Genomic DNA, 26,535 nt, shown 5'->3' with positions numbered 1-26,535 from the left:
CTAAAACTTTGGATGCCCCAGATTGAGACATTTGCTTTACCATGACTTATTTGAGTTACTTCAGAGGAGGATAAACAATCATACCTTATTGACCTAGAGAGTATCACGTACCGTGTAACAATAAGTCAAGACAATTAACAGTAATTCCTTGACCTAATCACAATCAAACATCACTAAGACAAAAAAAAAAAAAAAAAACAATCAGTCAATAACAATCATAATTTCGGTTTTATATTAGCCTGTTAAACATCAGCTTGTGAGACATGGAAAGACAATATACTAACTCTAACTTTAGCTTAAGCTCCCTGCCCCCACATTGAAGACCTTTCACATAATTGGGCAATGAAGGATGTATTAATGCCACTTTAAAATCAGACAAAAATATCTGAAAGACATTATTGTACATACAAGTGCAGATGAATAATTCAATTAAGGCATTCAAGAATAAGATGTGAAAATGCTGCCAAAGAATGAGATAGCAGTGTACGGTTTGATTGAATCCGCAGAAAAACTTGCCTCCTTGTGTAATCTATATATGTGGAGATGTTGGGTGCCGGTTTCTGGAATGCAATTTTCATAATGTGTTTGATATGAATTCCTTTAAGCAACCGTTACTTACTTTTTGGAAGACTTCTCGTCTACGGAGCCACCTAGTCGTTGCATGGCTGTGACTGGCTGACTGCATCTTGCGCATCTGAAAGATGGAGTTGCAGCACACCGTGTTCTAAGACAGTAATAACAGTATCTGCAAAACAAATGAGGGAACTCATATCTGATAGTGTGGCTAAATAAGGGCATTGGAATAAGGGGTAGTTCCGAAAGCAATTTTAATACGAAAAAAAAAACATAAATTCTACCCTCTAAATAAAATACCCGTCGGCCTCTGGATGAGGAGGCTGCCGGGGACGTCAAAGAGGAAGGGAGGTGGGGTAAGGTGTTAAAAGAGAGACTGTGGATAGAACGGATGAAGATGGGAAGAAGGTCGAAATAAGCAGCCAGCTCAACGAAGTTGAAGAACCTAATTATGGGTTTGTCGGTCTTCAATGAGCCACTGTCACTGTAACGGATTAGTCTGATCACCATGGTAGGTGGATTTTTATGTCCATTATTGTAGGAAGGAGCCGAGAAGGAAGAAAAGTACAGCTTGATCTCGAAAGTTGCAAATCCCATGCCCAGAATCTCAGTAAATATGCAGAAAAAAGCTAAATAAGGAGAATATGAAATACAATAAGAGTAAAAACTTAAAGAAGTGGCTAAGTAATTAGTTTAACCATGAAAACCGACGGTTTTTGGACAATTGTGATAAATTCATCATCCCTTAGAAATGATAGGGTTCAGGTGTTCTTTTTATGCCAAATCAGCACTGTTAGTGACAGTCTTAGCTTGTGGACAAATTGGGGTTTGATATGCTTAAAGGTGGAATTATTAGTATAAAACACATTAGGTAGGATAATTTGCCAAAGCAAATAGATTAGGTAGGATAATATTCATCGGACCAGATTTACATCAATTTTCCAAGTAAATATGATGGTAACTGGAAAGGAGATAGATACAATGTTAGCCCTCTGTTTTTTACTAGCTCTCGACATAACACACACACACACACACACACACCCCCCCCCCCTCCCCCACTCCTCCAACAAATAGATGTTCACCTCTATTTCCTATCCAAGGAAGAAATGTTGGCAAAACTAAGCTCCACCTCGAATAGCTTCTTAAATGAAGGATATACTTGCCATGGGATAAATCTGCCGCTATCATCATCTTATTGTCTGTTAAGATGTTTAATCACTAAACCACCTCCAATAGTCAGTAGGGTTAAAAACATGGCAAACAACCACTGAAATCATTCTGCAGCTCCTTTTACTCCCCTCCCTTTCTCACCTAATTTTCATTTTTGTGTCCTTTCTGCCAGAAAACAGGCTCAAAAGCCTAAAACTGGGAGGGGAAATGTGCAAGCACAAGGGAGATTCTGTTTCCCGTGTGTTTCTTCGTTAATTTTCAATATCAAAACTTACTACACATTGGAAATGGACATAGAGGGAAGAACTTGCACTTTATATACTGAACACCATATTAAGAGTACAACTTCTTTTCTTTCACCATTGCTCACCTTAACAGCAAATCAATAATCTCTGTACAGCAGCACAGTCACTCAGCTGGAACCAACCAATAAGCAATGCCTTATTAAATCTGAAGGACCTTCTAGCCCCGGAATCGTTAACATAGAATCTAACACCCCTGTCATTAGGCCTAGTAAATTATGTTACTGAATCCTCCCAGGACTATGGCTATAGACACATCACCTTCACTTGAATATACACTGCTCTCCTTACAACCCTACTTAATAATTGTTTAAAAATAAGAAGAGAACTCACTAGATACAAGAGGCATCACCAACTGAGAGGATGAGGGTTTGATTCTTATCTGGCACGTGCGGACGTGCCTCTCTTAAACACCCAAAACAACACTACTTATTAATTAGTTTAACACATGGAGCTATTTGCAAAAAAAGGAAACTTATCTATTGTCTCTCATGAAGAAATCAAACACGGAATCATTGGCCATTCAGTCCCAACCAAAAGGAAGGAAAAGTAAAGGAAACAAAGTGCGATTTGAGCAGAAAAATTAGAATAGTTGTTACTTTTTATTGAAAACAGATAGAGAAAAAGACGCAAGAGAAAGTGTTGGGATGGAGAAAGAAGAAACATAGATGGGATCAAGAGAGGAAGAACAAGTCTACATAAATTATTGACTTTAACAAACTGTAAGTCAGTTCTTCAGAAACCTCTCTAGAGTCACAACTCCAGCGAGTCCAGTCATTTCCCTCTAATCTCCAGTGAGTCCAGTCATTTGTCATACTTTTAAAAAGTTTGATTTTGCTCTAGGGTTTACTGAGTCGAAAGCTTCAGGATACTATTAAGCATCAAATTCCGACACTGACAGAGTGACAGCAATATTAATAGAACTGTTTGTTTCCCATTCTTTGAACCTCCTTTTAAGGTTCTAATCTATTTCCTGCTTCCACTATAACCTTTCATGTTCCATCTCTAGCAGTATTACAGCTAGGACAATCCAATGTTCTTCCGCGTCAACCATCATACTCACTAACCCATACATTCTGTTTTCATCGATTAACCTTTATCTAATATAGTCAATTTCCAGATAACCAGCAATAGGCCTGGTTATTGGACAGGGTAGTCCAACGGACAACAGGTTGGGCCAATTTTAAAAGGGTCTTGACCCTTTAATTCTTAATGCACGGGCTTTTATAGGGTCATATCATATAGGGCTTTTATAGGGTTTTATTGAAAGCCTAATAACTTCCTAAAGAAGAATAAGGGTCGATAGCAGTACCACTGCAGCAGACACTGTTCTCTCCTCCATCTCTTCAAAATTGGGTGCATTCATCTTCAAACATAAACAATAACTACTTTTTCTCTATTAACTTAAACACTAAAATTCATCAACAATGGTTATCTGTAGAAGGATTTTGTGATTTTCCCCAAATTTGGTCACATTTATTGGGATTTGGACTGCCTATAACCATGCTAGTCTCGTTGAAGAGGGTTATCGGTGCTTTAATCTGGTTTATTATTCACTCCTTCATCCCATCACTTACGTATTTTATCTTTCTCCAATTCTCTACCAGACTACCACCATTCATTCACACGAATTACAACCCCTTTCTACAACTTCTCAACTTTCTTTTAATTCATGTTCTTGATTTTAATTTAAAATGTTCGGTGATAGTATTTTAAATTTAATTTGCATTTTTTTTTTGTTAATACGAATATTCACTACTTTATTTTGTAATTTAAAGGAACAATTGATTTTTTTTTTTTGATTAATCAAGTGAAACAGCGAAGAATGGGGTTATATTGTTGCAATTTCATCGTGGGGGGAGGAGAGAGAAAACAGAAGACGAAGAAGAGAAACATCGGCAACAATGGCAGCTTCTCTTCATTAACTTGACCCTTTAATGACCCTTTTTTCTAGCTCCGACCCTGGCCCGCCCCTAGCCCATATGACCCTAACCCTGACCCGGACCACTAATGCCATTTAAGTGGCCCACAATCGACCCGCCACATTAACGACCCGCATTCACCCGCCCCGACCCTCCCCCTCCCTATAACCAGGTCTAACCAGCAAGCAGGGACAATATATAAACCCAACCTGTACGCACCACGTTCTCTTTTATATGTTCTCTCGAAGAAGCCAAAAGATATGCTATCAAAGGATCAAACAGGGTACATATGCATTCCACAATTCTATGGCCTACAAATTAGAATGTTTGGCCACAAAAAATTGGCACAGGAATTTTAGAAAGCAATCACGTTTGTCATTCATTCATCTGTTCGCTTCCATATAATATCTTGAGCTGGTATGAAAGTATAATGAACCAAATCGTAAAAGGTGAATAGTAAATAGGGGGGTATGGAGCAGTCACGAACCTGTGTCTACAAGGTAATGCGATAAATGGAATGCTTGGGCTACCTTGGCAGATGGGGCAAGAACTTTCATTTGAAGCAGATTCCGAAGCTTTATCCTTGGAGAATGGACGAAATAAGCTTTTCAATAATGGAGAGTTTAGAAGTGGAAGAAGCAACAATAACATCTCCTGCATGAATGAAGAGAACATCTCAATATTACACAGAAGGAGAAAATTTTAGAACATGTAATTCCCCCCATCCCCCGGGAGGGGGGACACCAAGGCCTTGTCTAGATTCTAGAAAAAAAATTGACTAAAAAACAGTCACAATAAGCTATGACACACATGGGAGCATGATGCACGAAGACTATGGATATTGCAATGTTAAGACTCCTTTCAACTTACAGGTTTTACACGCTAAGTATAGAAGTTCTACTTTGCTATTTCAAATTAATCAACACTTTCTGAAACAAATGATGATTATGCAGTAAACGTATGGAAAAGACCACACCCAAGAGCACTGAAAAATCTGCCAACACTTTCTGAAACCGGTGCAATAATACAGCACCGGAAAGGACAATCTGCCAACCTCCCCCCCACCCCCACAAACTCAAAAAAGGGAATGTGACTGAGAACAGGAACGGGAAGGAAAAGAAACTAACATACTTAAAAATATAATTTCTTCATCTGTATAAATTTTGTAAAATTATTCAACACGAGTTTTAAGAAAATAAACCTCTACCTTCATGTTTAAAAGGAAATAACCATATTTGATGGAAGACATACACTCATAAAAGTTAAAAATAAAAATTAAAAGTGAAGACATAATCCTATAATTGCCGTTCCTACTCTTTGCCCCTGTTTACGTTTTGTGAAACTCCTGCACCCATCCTACTTTTATTGCCAGTCTACATATCCTCTCTTTTGCATGTTTCTCTCGTCTCCTATAACCGCATCATTTCTCCCCTCTCTTTTCCACGCAGTCGACTCTCAAATACATCAAAATCAATAAGTGTCCACTCCTTGTCAATCATACCTCAATTGTGGGTTTTCTCATGGAAACCCTACATCTATTAAACCGAAGGGCAGCGCATGACTGGGTGTGATGAGGACTCGAAAGAAAAACTTAATAACTTAAGGCATAGTTTTCCCTTTTGTTTTCTTTCTTCTTGTTTCTAGGCCCTGAAACATTTTCGTGGACATCTCAATAGATTTTTTGGGCAATTTAAACATATATCACCCTATTATGCATCTCGACTGTGAGTATCTTTAGCACACTTTCTTTTGGCCCTTTCTGTGCTTCACAGTTGCAGCTGCCACCACCACCCCCCTCCTTGTGGCCCCTTGAATAAAAGAAAATATATAGATAAGATTATTTTTGAAGAATTCTATTTCCTTCAGTCAATGTCAAATCCACCTGATGCAAACTATACAAAACAATATTTTGTTCAAAATAATAGTTTTAACAAAACTATGCTTCCTTCAGTCATAAAAAATACAATAACATAATGGGCCTTAATAATGAACTTTTTCCAACAATGTGACTGCCAAGACAGACAATTACTCAACCCAGATAGACATCAACAACCAAAACGAAAAGGCCAAACAAAGAGAAAAAGCACTACAAAAAATTACCGAGAACTCATTCCACACTAACTGGCGATTCATGTATTCAAAGCTAACAGAGCGATTCATGTTAGGGCTTCCGTACACAAGCCGGGCTCTGAGAGCTCTCTCGATCAAACTCCTATACCTGGATCATGAAATATAAAATAGTAGTATCATTAATACAATACCAAAACTAATAGTGTGCCTCATCCAAATATCAAGCCAACATAATACAATTTCTATAGTAAACATAGCAAGGTAGCATTACTCATCCATCTTTATATCTTTCCCATCAACTATTTTTACAGTAAATCACAGAATTCAACCATCTCAAACTTTTTGCAGATGAGTGGTCAAACAATTATTTGTTTCATTTTAATCAGCACATATCTGGGAGCTATCTAGACACAAGGTAGACACAGAAGCTCAAAACTTACTTTCCAGTTAAGAGAAATAAAAGCAGGTTGCTAAATGATGCAGCCTTATAGAATCCTTCTACATGCTGCAACAAAAGCCATGCCCGTTGTCCCAATGTCCTCTGGGAAGAAAGAATGATTCCAAAGAAAGAAAGACAATCATTTATCCATAAAGCATCTCAGATAGAAGTTAAATGAGCCACAACTAACAAATTGATATGTGGCAGAAAAGAACGAATACTTGCTCAGAGTCTCCCCATCTACGAAAAGCAGAAAAAGACTGCAACCGCGTCCAGATATACTGACCCCCTACTGTAGCAATGCAGTACCACATCTTTTGAGCAGCAGTCAGTCCAGGACCCTCCAATCCTGTTCTCACTGCAGATGGCACATATATTAGAGAGCATAAGAAAAGACCTTGATAACGTTAGGAGAATGATAGCTATGACTCAGTTGAGCAACAAATAATCAAGTTTGACTATATGGTGACATGCAAAATTGATTAGTGTACGTACCTATCAACCAAGCACTCAAAGTGCCAACGTAATAAAGCTGCTCTGAACAAACTAATTGCTTACTGGCATAAGCTTATTTTGGCTCAACCTATAGATGAAGGGAAGTCCATATCCTCAAATCTTCAAGTCACAAACTATAATTTGGTAGTTATATTTGTACTTTTTGGTAAGTGGATGTGATCTGTACTATTATTCCAAGCTTCCAATCTGATATTTTTCCCCCCTTCGAGTTCTTAGACCATGACAACCTTCTTAATAGTTTCTGTAAGGACACATTTACCAAGATTTCTCTATGCCCCCCCCCCCCCCCCCCCATGCTATATTTCTTAGCTTAGTCATACGCAGTTACTGCAATGAATACCATCCAATGATAACTCTCACGTTCTGATAATAGACTAGATACACAGTTGTAATACAAAAATCCTTATGCCATATGTATGTCATTTCTCATAATCATGTACAAAAGCCATCTGAAATGTTAAACGACAATCTCCAACTTAACATGAACTACTGAGAGAAAGTATTGGGCACAAATACTTAATTAGTAACAAAGAAAAAAAAATTGTTATACGAAGAAAGTACTAATTTGAGCAACAAGTGCACCTATGGTTAATTAAAGAATATCTTCTAGCTAAAATTTCATAGATCTGACTAATTGACATCCACCCTCCATTCTTCTCCCATACCCGCCAAAAAATAGATAGAAAATGAATCCCACTGGAAACTATGGTGGAAGATGAATAGCTCTAAAACAAAAACACAAATATCACCCTCACCCTTCTATATAATTCGAAAATGGAAGGCCTAGATATCAGGCTCTCGGGCCAATATTGGTCACATACTCACATTGTTTCATAGTAGCAAAATCCGACTAACAAAGATTGGATTCAAGGACCCCTTAACAAAATGAGGTGGTTGAGAGAACGAAGAGTCGAGGAGACAAGCTAACACCGGCGATGCAAATACTTAACCCAAAGGCGATGGCGGCGTTGTGATAGCAGCCACAATGGAAAAGTTTTAGAGAGTGTGAAACGGTGAGAATGAGTGTTTGGGGGTTTATAACTTTGATGAACATTACATTTTATAGGAAAATCTAAAACCTCTTTCCCTTCTCAACCAAACAAACTAGGTAATTAGGGGTCATTTCAAAAAAGAATTTATTTTCTCTTTCCTGATTCCAATCCTTTCTTTTCCTTGAACCAAAACCATTAATGCTTTCCGCAAAACATCAAATTGCAAATATGGTGTTCATATTGTTCAATGCATTATCTACAATATACTGGACAATAAGCTATTTAATGGAGAAGAAAAAAAAATAGTATTCTATGTTATTTTAATTTTGTAAACAAAAAAAAAATTATTAGGAAGGTTATAGGCAAATATTTAAATTCAAAACAATAATGGTTACCTTTTCCTCTCACTTCCATAACACGTTCATCCCGATATCTCAGGTTCATGAGTGCATTTCCTGGAGTGGGCTTATCAACCCATATTGAGAAGCGCCATATAAGAAACTCAAGGAATGCATCAAGTTCCGGTTCATATTGAAATAAAATCCCTGGCTAATTCCAACAAGTGCCAATAAAAAACAAATACACATTTCAAACAAGAAGTCTGAAGTTAATAATGCAACTATAGTGATTTACACAGTTGATCAGAGAAATAGATACTGAGTATATACCTTCATCAAAGAGAATACTTTCACCAACTGCTCTTTCAACATGGCTGACATTTCAACGTCAAGTCTTGCCGCATCAAATTGATTTACTCGGGATATGGTAATTGGAATTATCTACCAGAATGTTCAAAGCATCAGTTACACGACTATTCTAAACAGCATATTTAGGTACCAACAAATAATCAATGGTAACGGTAATGGCAACATTAAACCTAAACTACACAAGCCGTATTTGAATAATCGCAAAAGCAATAACAGAGTCATTAGCCATGTTTTAGTGTAATGTATTAATCATGTGCTTTTTAAACACCATGGAGCAAAGTCTGTTGCATAATCAAAATGCAAGAACAAAAACTGACCAATATGGATCATGTCACTCCTGTGGATACATAATTTACAACCAAGTGTAAATAGTCTTCCCAAGTCTCTCACTAGTCAAACCCAAAACAAGGTTGATACGAAAAGAGATGATTACAACCAGCAAAGAAAAATACCCCCTCCGTCCCATATTCATCTTGATGTTTTCCATTTTATGGTCACAATTCACAACAAGCCATGTTCACATTTTCCAAATCCCTTTCTTAACTCGAAGTCACCTTCTCTCTCCATCACAACCAACCCTAATATCTCGAATTTAACATTTTCTTTTACTACTTTGACCCTCTACATACACTTCAATTATTATTTTTCCATTTTCAACTTCTCGTAACCTTCGTGCTATGTTTAATTGTTCAATGGAAAGATGGACAAAGGGAGTAACATACTTGCTCATGTGATGCATGTGAGATACTACTACAGTATGTAACATATACTCCATGTCTGCATCTATTTCCTAATATAGTCCATTACTCCATATATACGGCACCACGCCTCATTCCTCTCATAACATATGACACTCAAAATCATGTGTGCCTTATAATACGAATCCTAGGCTATAAAACTTATTTCAGTCCTGATTATACAAACCTACATAGCACTGCTTCTGACTCCTGAGCAAGGCAAAGTATGCGGCAACCCAAGAATTGAACATATATACCAATAACAAAACCAATTAGACGAACTACGGCAAATACAACTCAAAAAATCATTAAATTGTAGAGATTCTTAACATAATTACAAATCAACAACAAAAACAACATATATTCATCATGTATTCCCCAATTTTAGCAATTAGAACGTTCAATAATCAATCGAGCGACATTCATAAATGATATTAAGCTCAAAATGAAACAATATAAAAAGGAAATTAGAGAAAACCTGGTGAGAGAGAGGGAAGGAATTCCATTGTGGGAGCAATGTTTTGTAAGTAGTGATCCAAGCGTCTGGGGATGGAACTTCAGAAATTGAAGAAGATGGAGATGAAGATGAAGCTAGGGTTTGTCTGTCCATGAAATTGTTCTATGTCATGTAATTTGGGGGGAAATAGAAATGCGGTAGCTATTGACGATTGAAGAAGATGACGGAGAGAATTGTTTATGTTCGGATTTTTTTTTGCAATTTCTCGCTACTGAAGTGTGATTAACCATTCAAGGACAACGAGGCTGACGCAAAAAATATTTTAAAAAAAAACTATGGGGTCTTCCCTCATTGACTGTAAACTCATGGATAGGTTGACTTCTAAAATTAAAAAATTAAAAATAAATAAAATGCGGAATAACTCTCTATATCCTGAACATGTTTGTCAATACACAACTTTGACCACCAATATCTTAAATTATATATCATAAAAACTTATAAAAATAGTAATGTTCTGAAAGTATATATATATATATATATATATATATATATATATATATATATATATATTAAGATGAAGCTAACAATATATTATATACTAATATTTGTTTTCATATAATAGAAATAAGATAGGGTCAAAGTAAATTATATGAATAGTGCAAAAAGTCAAAACAATATGAGTATTAAGGGACATAGTGAGTATTATTTTTGAGATATTATGATACGTAGACGCGGACTGAATACGTGATGGACACTTATTAGACACATTCTGCACGTATTAGACTATATTTAAATGGGGAATAATAACTTTGATGTGGTTGAATTGGGTTGGTTGGTTCAATTTGGGTGTTGGTTTTCTTAATGCAATTTACATTGATTGAAATCAATTTTGTTAGCTTTATCCAATTCTGGTGAGCTATAAAAAATGTTCCACTAGTATTATTCTTCTCAAATTATCGCGGTTTGTCAAAAAAAATATAACTAAGGAAGCAGAGTCAACGATATATTATGGACTTGCGGAGTAATTTGTTTTCCAGTTTTTTTGTCAATCAACGTAAACTTGGACTTACATCTTCGTAGTAAGAAGTTGTTAGAATCTCTCAACTTACAAACGAAAAGGTCATATTGTAGCATAAGTGACGCATAACTAACCATTCAGCTTCTTTGCCTACTAAAGTTGTAAACATAGTGATCTCCATAAAATAAGACTATAAGAGCATATAGCCATATACAATTGTGTTACATGAGTTATAAACATAGTGATTATAAAACAAGAGCACATACAATTGTGTTACATGCATGTAGTAATGTAAATACTACTCAAAATGAACACCACAAGATAATTAAGGTCATATATCATCCCATAATTACCCCTCCAAAAAAAAAAACTCTTACATATTATTCCGTACAATCCTATTCCCTAAATATACTTTTGTACCCAAAATTGAACTACTAAATCTAAACAACGTCTTTTAAGATCCCGCAACCAAGATTGACTGACCCGTTTACCTAAAAACCAACTCTACCTAAACAAGCTTTCAAGTACAAATCAAGACCCAAATCAACCTCATTAGCCAAACTCTCCTCCCCAAATCTTCTTAACCCTTTACTCAAAACCTTAGCCACATACTCATCAACTTCAACACCTGATCCACTACACCCCCACCCACATTTCTTCATCACCCCATAAATCCTGACCGTTGATTCCCTCCTCTCAGCATTAATCAACGCCTTCACCAACCTACTCAACCCTTTCTTATCCTCCCAATTAATCACCCCATCACCACCGTCCATCTCCTCAATCAGACGGTCAATATCCTCTCCCATCCCACCCATCTTGTTCAAAGCTGAAACCAAATCTGCGTACAGGGATAAATCTGTCTTGTACCAGGGTTCTGATCGGACGGTGGAGAATACAGTGAGGGCGAGGTCGCAGTGTCCTTGTCGTAGAAGCTCCCGTAGAGTAGCAACGAGGTCGGATTTTATGAGGCGTGAGAGGGTTTTTGTTAGGGTTTCGTTGACGGTGGTGGTGGTGGTTGTGGTGGTTCTTTGGGCTCGTTTTAGAGCTTGGACTGCTTGGATTGCTTCTGTGCTTAGTACTCGGCCTTTTACTAGCGGTCCACGGTTGTCTCTGGGGCCACAGTAGACGGTGGTGGAAAATGAGGGTGGTTTTGGGTTGGGCGAGGAGAGAGAAAATCGGGTGGTAAAAGGTGTTAGTTGCGACGGTAGAAGGGTGGATGTCATGGCTGGGTTTTTTGTGGAGCTTTTGGTTTGCTTTTTTTGTTATTACTTTGTTTTAGTAAGGGGAAAGACTGGAATTATAATTAATGAATTGACAATAATGGCCTTAAGGAGCTATGACGATTAGAAAAAATTAAAAAACGTCGACAGCAGGATTCGAACCTGCGCAGGCAAAGCCCAACAGATTTCGAGTCTGTCTCCTTAACCACTCGGACATATCGACTTCTATGTGTAATTAATCATAATTTCAATAAATTAAATACTCTTCAATTCGTGCATATAGTTGGTTTGTTCATGTGTTCCTAATGAACACATAATACGAATTTTTTTAAACAACCCATTTAATTTAATTTAATAATGGACGTACGTACATGCAAAATACATGTGATATAATCGAATTTTGTTGGATACATATATATACAGAGGACTGGATGTTAGTGAGAAGCTAGATATCGAATGTTTTTTATGTTACGGTCACAATTTGTTTTACAATGTTTCCTAAACGTATCAAAGTACCAACATTATCACAAATAAAATCTAGTAGTCCACACAACACGTACATATTATATTTTGTACATACATCAATTAGCCATATCAATTAGGCCTATATGGACTATGGCCTATGGGTTATTGAGTAATTGGGTTTTACCTCCAACTTAATGATAGCTATCTTGTTTAAGTAAAAGAAAAGTTCTTGCTCTCACAATTAATGAAGTAAACATCTACTCCATTCGTTTCTTTTTGTTCTTTACATTTGGCATTTTGCACGTTTATTAACGACTAATTAATGTGCATTGAGATTTGTCTTTTATGTTTTCACTCTTATCAAAATATTAATATTGGGAAAGTGAGAAAATTTTGATGTCCCAATAAAAAAGTGTGAGAGATAAAATGAACCAATGAATTTAATTGGTTAAAATAATCGTTTGACACAAATTTTGATTGAATATTAAAACATTTATGTGATAATAACATAAAAGAAAGTGTAAAAAACATTTTGAGACACCCAAAAAGAAAAACGTAAAGAACAAAAAGAAACGGAGATAGTAACAAGTAAGAATAGTCATGAGTTTTACCAGAAATATATAAAGTCACTGACAAGATCCCACGTGATTAATTCTTATGTAATAAGCTCGATCAAATGATACAAGTAATAAAAGAGGATCGAGGAAGTATTGAGTAATTTTAGTCACAATGGAGTAGGTTTTTCCAGGAACATCTATTATACTTCCTTCAATTTTTAATACTCGCAACGTACGTTTGTGATTTCTACACAATTCTCATATTATACTTTGACCATTGTTGGTGATTTATACGTAAGATAAAACATAGTCATTTGAGATTTTGTTAGATTCGTCTTAATGTGTATTTTCAAAATATTAACTTTTTATCATTTCTACTTAAAGAGAATTAAAGATATTAATTATCAAAGTTATATGCATTAGCATGCGTAAAAGTGACAAACATTGCGAGTAAAAATGAACGGAAGAAGTATAACTCGGGTGCATCTAAGGATCCGTTTGGTTTGGTGTAAAACGTTTTCAGTGCAAAATCATTGTCCAAGTAAAAATACAATTCCAAACTACTTTTCCTTCGTTTGGTTATTTAAAAGAAAATGGTGAAGATTGAGGAGAAGAAAAGAGAGGGAGATACAGAGGAAAGGTGGAAATTATGGAAAAATGGTTTCCCTCCCTTTCAAATGGAAAACAATTTTCCACCTTTGAGTGAGTTGTGGAAAATTGTTTTCCATCCCTTGCCAAACCAAACAATGTAAAATGATTGAAAAGGGAAAAATTGTTTTCCATAAAAACGTTTTACACGTACGCTACCAAACGGAGCCTAAGCAGTGGCGGATTTAGGGGGGGTACAAGGGGTACCGTTGCGCCCCTATTCCCTAGATCCGCGGAAAAATATATAATAGTAACAGGTATTTTGTATATAGTTAAAATTTCCTATTATGTATCACATAAATGAGTTTGTCTCAGTTGGTTGAGTGTTTAGCCTCATTATGCTGGACCAAAGAGATGCAGGGTTTGAGTTTTGGTAACCCTTATTTTTCACCACTTCCCCCCCCCCCCCCCCCCCATTTATTTAGCTCCTTGATGTTTTACTTTCTCATTGCTTAGCACTTAATAGTTTTTCCACCATTTAACTATTTATTGATTTTAGTCTTCCCTTTTTCATCTCTTTAATGATTTTAGCTATATCATTTGTGAGTTTCTTTTTCACTCGTTTAATTTTACTTTTGTACCTAGCTAAAATTAGTTGCATGGGTTATATATAATTTTTTAAAAAAAATGAAATTTGTAAACACAATGCTAGATGTCATATACATAGTGAAGAATAATATTTTCAATTATATCGAAATTTAATATGATTTCAATTTCATTAATGATTTTTATATACACAGTTCACTACTCCCGTTATTTTTCTAATTGTTCTATTATTTATCGAATATACTGAAAGACTAGTAAATCGTTGATAATATAAATGAAGTGAACGGCGGGGGTTTAGATTTTAATTATTTGGACTAAAATATTACAACAGATGTAATTTTGACTCCCTTTTTAATATCGAAAGTAGACCCTTTTTTTGGATACTTTTTATAACGGAATTGGACTCATTTTTTTTTTTTCCTGTTGATAGACTATAAGAATTTTTATTCGTACCTCCATTTCTCAAATCCTGGATCCGCCACTAAGCCTAAGCGGTCCGTAATACTCCCTCCGTATTTATTTAAGGGATACACTTGCCTTTTCCGGCCGTATTTATTTAAGAGATACACTTGCCATTTTTAGTAACTTATCAACCCCACCTCTAATTAAATAATACATCTAATTTACCTATGACCCACTATCCTATTAAACAAATGATTTCATAAACCCATCCTACATCCCACCCCACCAAAATGACATGGTCCCCACTTATTTACTAATTAAAATATGTACCTAACCCCACTTACTTTATTATTTTATTTCAGTCAATTCTTCTTAATACCCGTGTCTAACTAAGTGTATCTCTTAAATAAATACAGAGGGAGTAATAGTTACTGTTAGCTCCACTCATATCCAGGTAATTCTTTATGGACTGGTCGATGAGTGGTGCGTTACTTTAGTTAGAGTGAAGAAGAAGTCACCGATGGTGTTCCCCAATCCCCCCAACGACCGTATATAATCATACCACGCACATGCATGATCTCGACCGTTAGATCTTAAAAAATAAAAACATCAAATCTGGAATCTGGATGGTTAGATCCCAAATAGCACGCCCAATCAGCTTTAGTGATGCACCATAATTACCGTTGATACGGGCGTGGGTTACATAGGATTTTACCCTGTCCACCCCCAGTTGTATACTTGTATGAGACTGTGCATGAATTTAACCTGGGTAAATCTATTTTTTACTGCAAAAAAGGACTGTAAAAAAAGTTAAGTTACTTAAATTATTACTCCAATTAAAGTAAAATACAAATTATTACTCCAATTAATTTTATTACTCCAATTAATTTTATCACTCCAATTAAAGTAAAATACAAATTATTACTCCAACAACAACAACAATAACAATAATAAAGATTTAGTCTCAAAATGATTTGGGGTCGGCTAACATGAATCGACATATGAGATCGTCAATATGACCAATCAAACAAATCAGGAACGGGAAGTTAAAAGAATAAACAAGGAAGATCGGGAAAGTGAAATTAATAAAAGTAAAATAAGATATATATATATATATATATATATATATATATATATATATATATATATATATATATATATATATATATATATATATATATTACAGAAATATATTATAAGGGAAAATAAGTAAGGTTTAAAACGAGAGAATTACAAATAAATACAGTAAGTTTATTTGAAAATAGCATATAAAGCTGAACTTTTAAAAATAAAATAAAATAAAATAAAATAAAATAAAAAGGTTTGCAACACGCAAGAAGTAAACTAAGAGAGTCAAAATGGAAGATGTATAAGTCAAATAACGTCATCAACGTATATTCTCTCCCTCTACTCTGTCTTATCCAACGTCATATTTTCCTCAATCCCAAATTTGCTCATATCGTGCTCAATCACTTTCCTCCAAATAATAAATAAATTTGAACATACTCATTTAATCATCTAATACAGAGTATGCGATTTTCTTCCTACTATGTATGACATACTTTATATGCTTGATATGCTAATAATATTAATATGATGATTTCTAAAATATCGAGTTAATATATTTTCCATTATTAGTATGAAGTATAACAATTTGACTAAAATATTACCAAAAAAATACTTTTAGCAAATTATTATTACGTGGCATATATTATTTTCATAATCTATACATAAATATATTTTTTTCTAAACATAAAAAGTAAATAAAAAAGGATCAAAAACCATAAAAAATAAACAAAGTAAGACTGTTTTAGGGAAAAAGTTTTGGCAGGAAAAGTATGCAACGGGAAGTAATACGTGTCACTCATAGTGTCTGTTTTAGTATAATGTAATAGATTGGTTTAAACATTAAAGTATAATGTAATACTCTCTCTGTTCTCGAATATTAGTCCCTTTTGGAATCTTGACACTATTCACAATTGAAGATAATATTCTCATTTCTTTCTAATACGTAATTCAAAACATATTCATGTGAGATATTGTTTTGTTCGTCTTAAAATGTAGTTTAACAATATCAAATTTTTATATTTTTCTAACATACGTATTTGGAGATATTTACGTTTAAATATTGAGTTGAAACGAGTTGAAAAGTCAAAACATAACTAATATTTAAAACCGGGGGAGTAGATTAGTTTAAACATTAAAGATAAACAATTTTTTTTTATGTTTTACTTAAAACGAAATGGTGATCACAAATTCTTATTTACAAAGGGTGTACAATAAATATTGTACACCAGAGTAAAAGTTGACTCAAAATACTTAAAAGTTACATTTATATTTGTAAAAGTTATCTATTTTTTAATGATAATTTTTTTCATTTGAATAAAAATTATTTCTTCAAAATCACTAATAATGTATAAATTAATTATTTAACCCTTTAAAATGTTTATCTATCAACTTTTTATTTTTATAATACTAAAAGTTACAAAAAAGTAGGTTAAAGTTACAAATAACTGCATAAAAGTTATCTTGGTGTACAATAAATTTATTGTACACCTTGTGTGCGCAAGACCTTTTGAATGATGATTATTGTTTGGACTTTTTGCTTACATGGTATGATGTTTGGTCACTTTGAGTTTCTGACTTTTTTTTTGCAGCTGGTTTCTGCTAATAAGTTAGGGGAAAAAGAGATTAGCAACTTTAAAGATGGATTAGATATTTCATTTTCTACATCATTTTTGTTATAGTATCGGATCTTGTACGGTAATAATCATAATATATAGACAACATATGATGATGTTATTGTGATTTGAGCACTTGGATTGATACCAGGGCTAAGCTAATTGCTTCTCTTTAAATTAATCTAAAAGTCTCTAGCTCGCTCTGTAGTATCTACGGCGTAACAACAAAATTTAATGGTTAAATTGTTAACATAAGGCACATATCTATACTAATATATTAAAAGGCGTTTATAAGAACGTATATGTGCCACGTAGATCCCTCTTTATTACGCCACATCACCACTAATAAGTATCATGACATGTAGTTGACAACCAAAAAGCATGTAGTAAGGATTGAACACTAGACCTCTTGAAATAAAAGTTACCATTCTTACCATCTTAGCTAGCCACAATGATGTTATATCTTTCTATTTAAATAATAAATACAACCTTTTTAAAATGAATAATAATGAATTAAAGGAAAAAAAACAAACAAAAGGGAATTAATTACTTAACTTATAAACGTACAATTCTTCTCTTCTCAACTTAAGCTTAAAAAATAAAAAATTAGGGTAATGGAGTGTAATTATGAGTGCGTGAAGAGGGAAACATTGACAAGAGTATAATAATCAACTAATCATGAAGAAGAGAACTCGACTTTGTTTTGATTTTCGGATATGAGAAGGAAGTTTGTTGATCGGCCACTGATCTTGCATGGAAATCAGATAATAGCACCACATACGCACATATTTAAAATAAGTAAATCCCACTAAAAATAAAACCCGGAGCAACGCCCAGGCCACACACTAGTTGTACCTTAAATCCATACTGAAATCAATACGGTATGTGTTTGGTTGAAATTAATTGATTGAATAAAGGCTAATTTTCATAATTAATGTTCATGGTGATCATGTTCAACTATTTAAAGAAGCTATGTTATGTTTGGCAATTTACTATGTTTATTTTAACGACAAGGGTTAAAGCTGATAAAGGAGAAGCATGGAAGAGAAACCTACAAGCAAAGATTGAAGTAATTTCATTCTATAATCAATTGACAATATGATGAATAATCCAATCGAGTAATAAAATGCAAGCTCTCGGAAATTCCTTGACTTGTCTTTCAATATGGGAGACATGCATAATAATCACACTTACAGTTTTACACGTACTTAATTAATTTAAGTTCTTATATTTTTGTCATTACATGTCATCTCCCAAATTCAATTTATCATTAACTTAAAAGTCTTTCAAGTAACGGACACGGAATATTATATTCAGTAGCGGATCTAGAAATTTGAGATAGTGGGGTCACTATTTAAAAATTGACGAAACTTTCACTAAAATTATTTATTTTTTTAAAAAAAATTGAAATTTTAACTAAAAAAAAAAAAAAAAAAAAAAAAATTCAAGTGGGGTCAAGGACCCCACTGAGGGCACCGTGGCTCCGCCACTGATTATATTAACGTAAATGGATCAATAAGTTAGTGAATGCAACTTCATTATTTTTCACATAAATTTACGTTTTTTTTACATAGTATCGATCTTGGGTAAATTGTTTTTTACCACCTAGAAAAATTGATAAATTGTTTTTTACCACCTAAAAAAATAAAAATTGTCTTTTACCACCTAAAAATAAAATAAAAATTGTTTTTTACCACCTCTTAACCGGAAATATGGACGGAAACGTTATGCGATTCCATTTCAACGACTATATTTTTTATTTCCCTCTATTCTCCCAAGATTTTCATGTATATAAGCTACAATTTTCCCTTAATTCCCATTAATTGACCTAATGTTTCAACCATTGTGTAGTTAAGAGGTGGTAAAAGACAATTTTTATTTTATTTTTAGGTGGTAAAAAATAATTTTTATTTTTTTAGGTGGTAAAAAACAATTTGCTTATTTTTTTAGGTGGTAAAAAACAATTTAACCATCGATCTTATACAATGATAATAATCGATCAATTATAAATAGACAGTGTATGATATGATAGAGGTTATACTAAGATTTCATCTCTATTTATTCTTAATTAATTTTAAGTAGGAATAAAAATAGTTTAATTAAAATAGCAAGAAATGAAATGTTGTTATAGTTTCAATGATACGTAATCTTCGTGTGGAATCTTTGTCTCACTTCGTTACATCAAAACACAAAAACCAATGCAAAGTTTATGAAATTGAAAATGTAGTTTTGAATCAACGAACTGTTATTTTCGCACTCGAAGCATATTTTACAAAGTAAAATAACCCATTATTTGTTATTGTTAAATCAGATTCAAGTATTCAGACAACAAAACGACAGTGTAAAATTATTAAAGCACAAACTCTGCCATTTTTTCCGCTGACTGTTCCTAATTTCTAGAATTTTTGGATCTACATTGTCTTCCTTTTCAATTAGGAACAAATAATAATACTCCCTCCGTCTCTTTTTGTTCTTTACGTTTTCCTATTTCAGTGTCGCAAAATATTTTTTTCATATAAATGCTTTAATATCTATCAAAATTTGTGTCCAATTATTATTTTAACTCATTAAATTCATTGGGTCATTTAATCTCTTACACTTTTCTATTGGAACATTAAATTTTCCTCATTTTCTCAATATCAAAATTTTGATAAAAGTGAAAATATTATAAATAAACGTAATTTTCCTTGTTTAAATAAATAAAATAGAGGAATATCAATGCACTGTCGTTAAAACGCGTGAAAATAACAAACTTAAAAAACATAAAGATCGAGGGAGGGAGTGCTATATATAAAAATAAAAACAATAATTGTCACGTATTGTAATATGGAAAAATCTCCTTATCTGAACTTATTTTTTAAAATTAAGAACCAACATAAAATAATAATGATTATTAGTAATAAGTCGAGATGTTTAGCGTTATGGAGTAATGACTATCAAAACCTTTAATGGTAACTTACGATTGAATAAATGAAATCAAAAGAAAATAAATAATTGTTACTCCGTATGAACTATATTTTGTTTGACTAGTATATAATTATTTCGATTACAATTTACAAAACCATACGTACTTCTCTTCACTTGAAATCCGTTAGAACTTTTTTGACGAGAACTTTTGATTTCATTAATCAATCAAAGACTTGTCCAAAATGACAAGAGGGCAAATATTGGGATGTGATGCCTTTAGGGATGTCAATGGGGCGGGGCGAATGCGGATGTATGTCCCTCCATCCCCATCCCCACCTAAAATTTTCATTCCCATCCCCGCCCCATCACCCATGGCGGGTACAAAATTCATCCCCATCCCCGCCCCAACGGGTACAAACTAAAATCCATCCCGGCCCCACCACCCGCCTGGGTATCCATCCCCGTCTCATCCCCGCTCCATATCCGCGTCAATACCCACAAAAAAATTTTAACACATAAAATTAGAAGTTTTGCCTTAATTCATAATATCAAATACTACAAACCAATCCAAACGCATAAAAAAAGTGGTCAACTTTTTATGTTCTTTAAATTTTTCAATTCACTTAGGGAATGATATTCGGATAGGGTTGACGAGTATCAAGCGGGGCGGGTGGGGATGGGGCGGGGTGGGTGGGGATGGGGCGGGGCGGGCGGGGATGGGGCGGCTCCAACACAAAATCCACACCCGCCTCATCACCCATGGCGGGTATGATTTTTATACCCATCCCCGCCCCATCACCCGCCAAACCTACCTCCATCCCCGCCTACTTGGGGCGGATGCGGGGCGGGTCTCCTATAAAACCCGCCCCACTGACATCCCTAGATGCCTTAGCCATATATAGACTGTACCACAACATGCATAAGGCCCTGCTCTTTTGGACTTTTTTGCAGTTCCATTCAGTTTAGTTCAGTTCAGTTCATTTTAGTTCAGCTTCATTCAGTTCAGTTTAGTTCAGTTCAGCTTCATTCAGTTCAGTTCAAAAGAACGGATTCATCTTTCTTTGTAATTATTTTTATTCTTGATATTGCAATTAAAATTGACATTTATTACTTATATATATAATAATTATTATTATCGTTATTATTACTTACTATTATTTTATTAATATTATATGTAATTATTGTTATTAATAAATAATTATGATTATTGTAGTTATTATTTATTATTTATTATTTACTATTCATTTAGTTCAATTTAGTTCAGTTCAGTTCAGTTTAGTTTAGTTCAGTTCAACTCCATTAAGTTCAGTTCAGTTCAACCAAATAAAGTTCAGAAGAACAGGGTCTAACTTCTCTTAACAAAACTACAAGCAGTTAAGGAGAAAATCTGTTAAACTTATATGAACTTAATTTTGTCTCAACTTAATCCATCTGAACTTGTTAAAATTTTATTGGACCTGATTGTAATTACAGGAATAAACTTATTAGACATGATTAAAACTTATTAGGCTCAATTAATTTTTTTCCAGAGATGGAAATGATTAACGCACCCTAATACTATATGTGATATCTTTTTCTTGGTTTGGCCACTCAAATTCTCTAATCTCAAGCATATTGCATAAATCTGGCTCAAGCATGCATATTAATTAGTAGTAATATTGTATAAATCTCAAATATGAATTATGTCTCAACTCAATCATATCCTTCGATAAAAGGTTAATCGATAATCCGATATATATTCAGATAAGTGAAAAATGAGTAATACTTCATTTGGCCCTTTATGTTACTTTAAGTATCTCCCTAAAAAATTGCCCCATATTAAATATTACAAAAGGTCTTGTATGCACAAGGTGTACAATAAATTTATTGTACACTAATATAATTTTTACCCAATTTTCTCTAACTTTTACTCAGTTTTCTCTAACTTTTATATTATTAAAAAAAAAGTTACTGCGTAAAAGATAAACATTTTTAAGTGTTGAATGATTAATTTTATACATTATTAGTGATTTTGAAGAAATATTTTTATTAAAATACAAAATGTTATTACTAAAAAGTAGATAACTTTTACATATATAACGGTAACTTTTAAGCATTTTACATCTAATTTAACTTCGGTGTACAATATTTATCGTACACCCCATATAAATAAGAATTTGTGCAAACCCTATCATTGAAACTGACGTACAATTTTACTCTCATATAAAATCCTCCCATTTGATCCATCACTTTGTCTCGTCTCAAATTCTCTCAACCAAAATTAACAAATTAAGCAAGGACTCCATAATGGTTACTGGGCAAAGAATTAGGAACGAAGTGATCAATTATATTGAAAATGATAAAGGTCGCAACATGAGACCTTTAAGCCGTGTCACAATGATGACATGGCATACTTATGTGTCATGATTTAAATTGAAAACTAAAATATTAATTTTACTTATATAATCTATTATACATGTTTCAAAAAAAAGTAGGAAAATTTTAAAATTCTATTTTTTTTCATTCTTTATATATATCGACTATCTTATTTACATATTTTCCTAGTAAAAATTTTGAGTAAAAATATTCTAAAGACGCATAGCCTACGTGGCACATATCGAAAATGATAAAGGTCGCAACCATCGACCTTTAAGCCGTGCCACAATGATGACATGGCGTGCTTATGTGTCATGATTTAAATTGGAAATTAAAATATTTAACATATATATATATCCTATTATACATGTTTCAAAAAATGGTAGAAAATCTCAATATTCTAATTTTTTTCCTTTTTTTTATCGACTATTTTATTTACGTATTTTCATAGTAAAAATATTGCATTGATAGTAAAAATATGATGATGACTCATAGCCTACGTGTCGCCTATATGTATCAATTAAATTTCGACATGTAATATTGCGACAACTAAATGTTGTCATAACTTGCGACCTTTATCATCACTCGGCACATATATGTATCAATTAAACTCTGACACGTAAAATTACGACAACTAAATGTTATCGCAACCTGCAACCTTTATCATCGCCCCAATAATATAGTTAATCATCTAAAATTCTGCTAATTTAATTTTTTCTCGATGGTGTGGTATTTTGGTGTTTCTCAATTATAAAGTGCGTTTACAAGCGTGTGTTCTTGCTGTCGAAATGTGACGTTTGTTTGGAATCTAGGAAAATGTATAAAAATAAGCAAAATCTGAATGATCTTATACTCCCTCCGTCCCGGAATACTCGACCCGGTTTGACCGGCACAGAGTTTAAGGGACTTGAATTGACTTATTTAATTTAATACTTCATCCGTCTTTTAATACTCGCAACGTTCCTTAGTTTCACGCATGCCAATGCACAACTTTGATCATTTATATCTTAAATTCTCTTTATGCAAAAATTATAAAAAGTTGATATTTTGAAAATACACATTGAGACGAATCTAACAAGATCCCACATGACTATGTTTTATCTTATACAAAAAACACTAAGAATAGTCAAAGTAGATTGTATGAATAGTGACAAAAGTCCAAACGTTGCGAGTATTAAAAGACGGAGGAAGTAGGTAGTAGTTGATAGTGGGTATTATTTTAATGTAGTTAGTGGGAGGTGGGTTAAGAGGTGGGTTGGGAGAGAGTAGGGGTTGAATTTTTAATTATTTTTTGTATGGAGTAGGGGGTAGGTGGGTTAATAGGGGTGGAGTGAGAAATAATATAATATTGTTAGAATATTTCCATTTTTAGAAACAGATCAAGTATTAAGGGACGGCCCGATAAGAAAAACAGGTCAAGTATTCCGGGACGGAGGGAGTAGTAAGTATGAACATATATGCATGTGTATTATAAACTTGTTTTTTATGTAAAATTTAAGTATTCATTGATTTCAAGTAGTACTACTAATTCAGAGCTTCATATTTGTTGTGTCACTTTCTTACACGATCGATCGAGCTGTTACTTTCTGTGTTTGATTTTTGGTTAACAGTGCATTTTATCACTAATATTCAACACCCATGCAGCTTATGATAGCACACTTTTGATCTTCATCTTTTGGCTTTTCTTTGGTATTTATGCGATAAAGCCTTGATTATTATTACAAGCTTTGTGTGTACATGCATTACAAGTATATTTGTATATTTTTAAAAAAACTTATGAAGTAATTCCTCCGTCTCTTAATACTCGATCTGTTCTGATCGGATATGTACGCTTGTCAATGCACAACTTTGACCACCAATTTCTTTAATTACATATTATAAAAATTTATAAAAATATTAATATTTTGAAAATATATATTAAGATGAAGCCAACAATATATTATATACTAACATTTGTTTTCATATAATAGAAATAAAATAAGGTCAAAGTGAATTATGTGAATATTGCAAAAAGTCAAAACATATCGAGTATTAAGGGACGGAGGGAGTATGATAATTTTATGTGTAAGATCAATTTCTTACCAAACACACGTATTAGTATAATTTTTAATCAAATAGTTACGTTTCTTCAATAATTATAATCAATCAAATAATTATAATTTGTTATTGCGTAGTTATACTTTATCCATTTTTTTAATTGCACCATCTGAGATTTCACGCTTGGCAATGCACTGTTCTAACCACTAATATCTCTTATTATACATTTTAAAAAATTATAAAAATTTGATAATTTGAAATTATATTTTGAGACGAATCTAACAAGATCCCACCTGAATATATTTTTCCTTACATATAAATCACAAAAAATAACTATATAAGAATATGTGAATTGTGCTAAAATTAAGATGGTGCAATTATTAAAAAAACGGAAGAAGTATTTGAAAGATATGTGAGAGATTCTAGTCTAATAAGGTTCTTATCATGGTTTAATTGGGGGTTTGCACCTCGTTAGCACCATTGAAGTCATTTTGAAAAATAGAATGACCGACTATACTCTTAAGTTCAGAAGTGTATATTGATATAATTCTAGTATGTTATTTGTCCATCAATACACTACTAACCAGTAAAGGATTAGTCACTATAAATACGAGTCACTTGCGTCCATTTTAGTCACAAAGCCACTATAATCCAACAATCCCTAGGATACTTATATATTTGTATAAAATAATAAAGAATCAACCTAGTTTAGTCAGTTAAACAAGTAGGAAGAATGGATTAGTTGGTGATTAATTAGGAGAATAAATAGAGACACAAAAGGTCTTGCGTGCACAAGGTGTACAATAAACTTATTGTGCACCAATATAACTTTTACTCACTTTTCTCTAACTTTAAATCAGTTTTCTCTAACTTTTATATTATTAAAACAAAATTTAATAAATAAATATTTTAAAGTGTTAAATGATTTAATTTTATGATTATTAGTGATTTTGAATAAATATTTGTTTATTAAGATGAAATTTTTTATTACTAAAAGTAGATAGCTTTTATATATATAAGGGTAACTTTTAAGTATTTTAAATCAACTTTAACTTCGGTGTACAATATTTATCGTACAACTCCCCATGTAAATAAGAATTTGTGATAGGGACAAAGATGATAAAATGAAGAAGCAAATACGGATAAAAAGGTACTTATGCCGGAAATGCTGCAGTAAGTTGTCGGTGCTAATTGTCTGCTAAATACTTCTTAAAAAGGTTAGAGAAAGAATAATTAAATATAAAAGGTACTGGTCCAACAGATTAATAAAAAATGAAAAAGAATATGCTCAACTTTTATTTTATTTTAATTTTTTTTATTTCTTAAAAAGGAGTATTATGATGACGAAGGAACAACATCTCCCCCTTTTTTCCTTTTCTTTTCATTTTCTAATTATTTTATCATTTTTCTTTCTGCTAAAACCTTTTTTTTTTTTTTTCCAGTTGTTTCCTTTTTTTTTTTTTTTATAAAAAAGTTAGGATTTGCAAATTTTGTTAATCGGTCTTCTGTCACACGTTCTAACGAAATAATTTAAGACGTTCGAAATGACTTGATTAAGTGGCAAACGTTTGGTTGTTAAAAATAATAAAGTATTCACTTATAAGGATCTCGTTAAATTTATTGGTGTATTTTAGGGAAAAAATAAGCAGGTAATTTATTTCAAGTCAAGTTCCGCCAAAATTATACTCCACTTTGGGGGGAAGGAGTTCATAATCCCATGAAAATATATTTTTTTTTTTTCAAAAAAAAAATAATTTTAATGGAAAAGATTCAGTATATTTGACTAAAATTTTATCATGATCTTTAATATA

General features: G+C 33.2%; 2 protein-coding genes and 1 non-coding gene across 3 annotated transcripts; all 3 read right to left on the bottom strand.

The window, feature by feature from the left end:
- Positions 1-209: 209 nt before the first annotated feature.
- LOC110801745 (peroxisome biogenesis protein 2) lies at positions 210-10,180 on the bottom strand. Its single transcript, XM_022007155.2, has 8 exons — positions 9,907-10,180; positions 8,653-8,763; positions 8,380-8,533; positions 6,698-6,834; positions 6,478-6,578; positions 6,068-6,185; positions 4,455-4,621; positions 210-745 (listed from the first exon to the last, which is right to left on the bottom strand). Exons 1-8 carry the CDS (start codon positions 10,036-10,038, stop codon positions 616-618), a joined length of 1,050 nt encoding a protein of 349 aa, XP_021862847.1. The 5' UTR covers positions 10,039-10,180; the 3' UTR covers positions 210-615.
- Positions 10,181-11,074: 894 nt separating this feature from the next.
- On the bottom strand, positions 11,075-12,201 carry LOC110801729 (protein THYLAKOID ASSEMBLY 8, chloroplastic). The gene has a single exon (XM_022007138.2). The coding sequence runs from the start codon at positions 12,127-12,129 to the stop codon at positions 11,395-11,397; it is 735 nt and encodes a 244-aa protein (XP_021862830.1). The 5' UTR covers positions 12,130-12,201; the 3' UTR covers positions 11,075-11,394.
- Positions 12,202-12,267: 66 nt separating this feature from the next.
- TRNAS-CGA (transfer RNA serine (anticodon CGA)) lies at positions 12,268-12,349 on the bottom strand. Its single transcript has one exon. It is a non-coding gene; the product is annotated as a tRNA-Ser (tRNA).
- Positions 12,350-26,535: the final 14,186 nt, after the last annotated feature.

This window comes from Spinacia oleracea, chromosome 4 (assembly GCF_020520425.1).
Source record: "Spinacia oleracea cultivar Varoflay chromosome 4, BTI_SOV_V1, whole genome shotgun sequence".
In the NCBI taxonomy this organism is placed as follows: domain Eukaryota; kingdom Viridiplantae; phylum Streptophyta; class Magnoliopsida; order Caryophyllales; family Amaranthaceae; genus Spinacia; species Spinacia oleracea.
This window is presented reverse-complemented; position numbering and strand designations above follow the sequence as displayed.

Coding starts and splice junctions, on each gene's coding strand:
- LOC110801745 (XM_022007155.2), bottom strand. CDS start 10,038: ATGGACAGACAAACCCTAGCTTCATCTTCATCTCCATCTTCTTCAATT. Junction 4,622..6,067: donor TAGTGTGGAATGAGTTCTCG/GTAATTTTTTGT, acceptor TCATTCATGCAG/GAGATGTTATTGTTGCTTCT. Junction 746..4,454: donor GCATTACCTTGTAGACACAG/GTTCGTGACTGC, acceptor TTTGTTTTGCAG/ATACTGTTATTACTGTCTTA.
- LOC110801729 (XM_022007138.2), bottom strand. CDS start 12,129: ATGACATCCACCCTTCTACCGTCGCAACTAACACCTTTTACCACCCGA.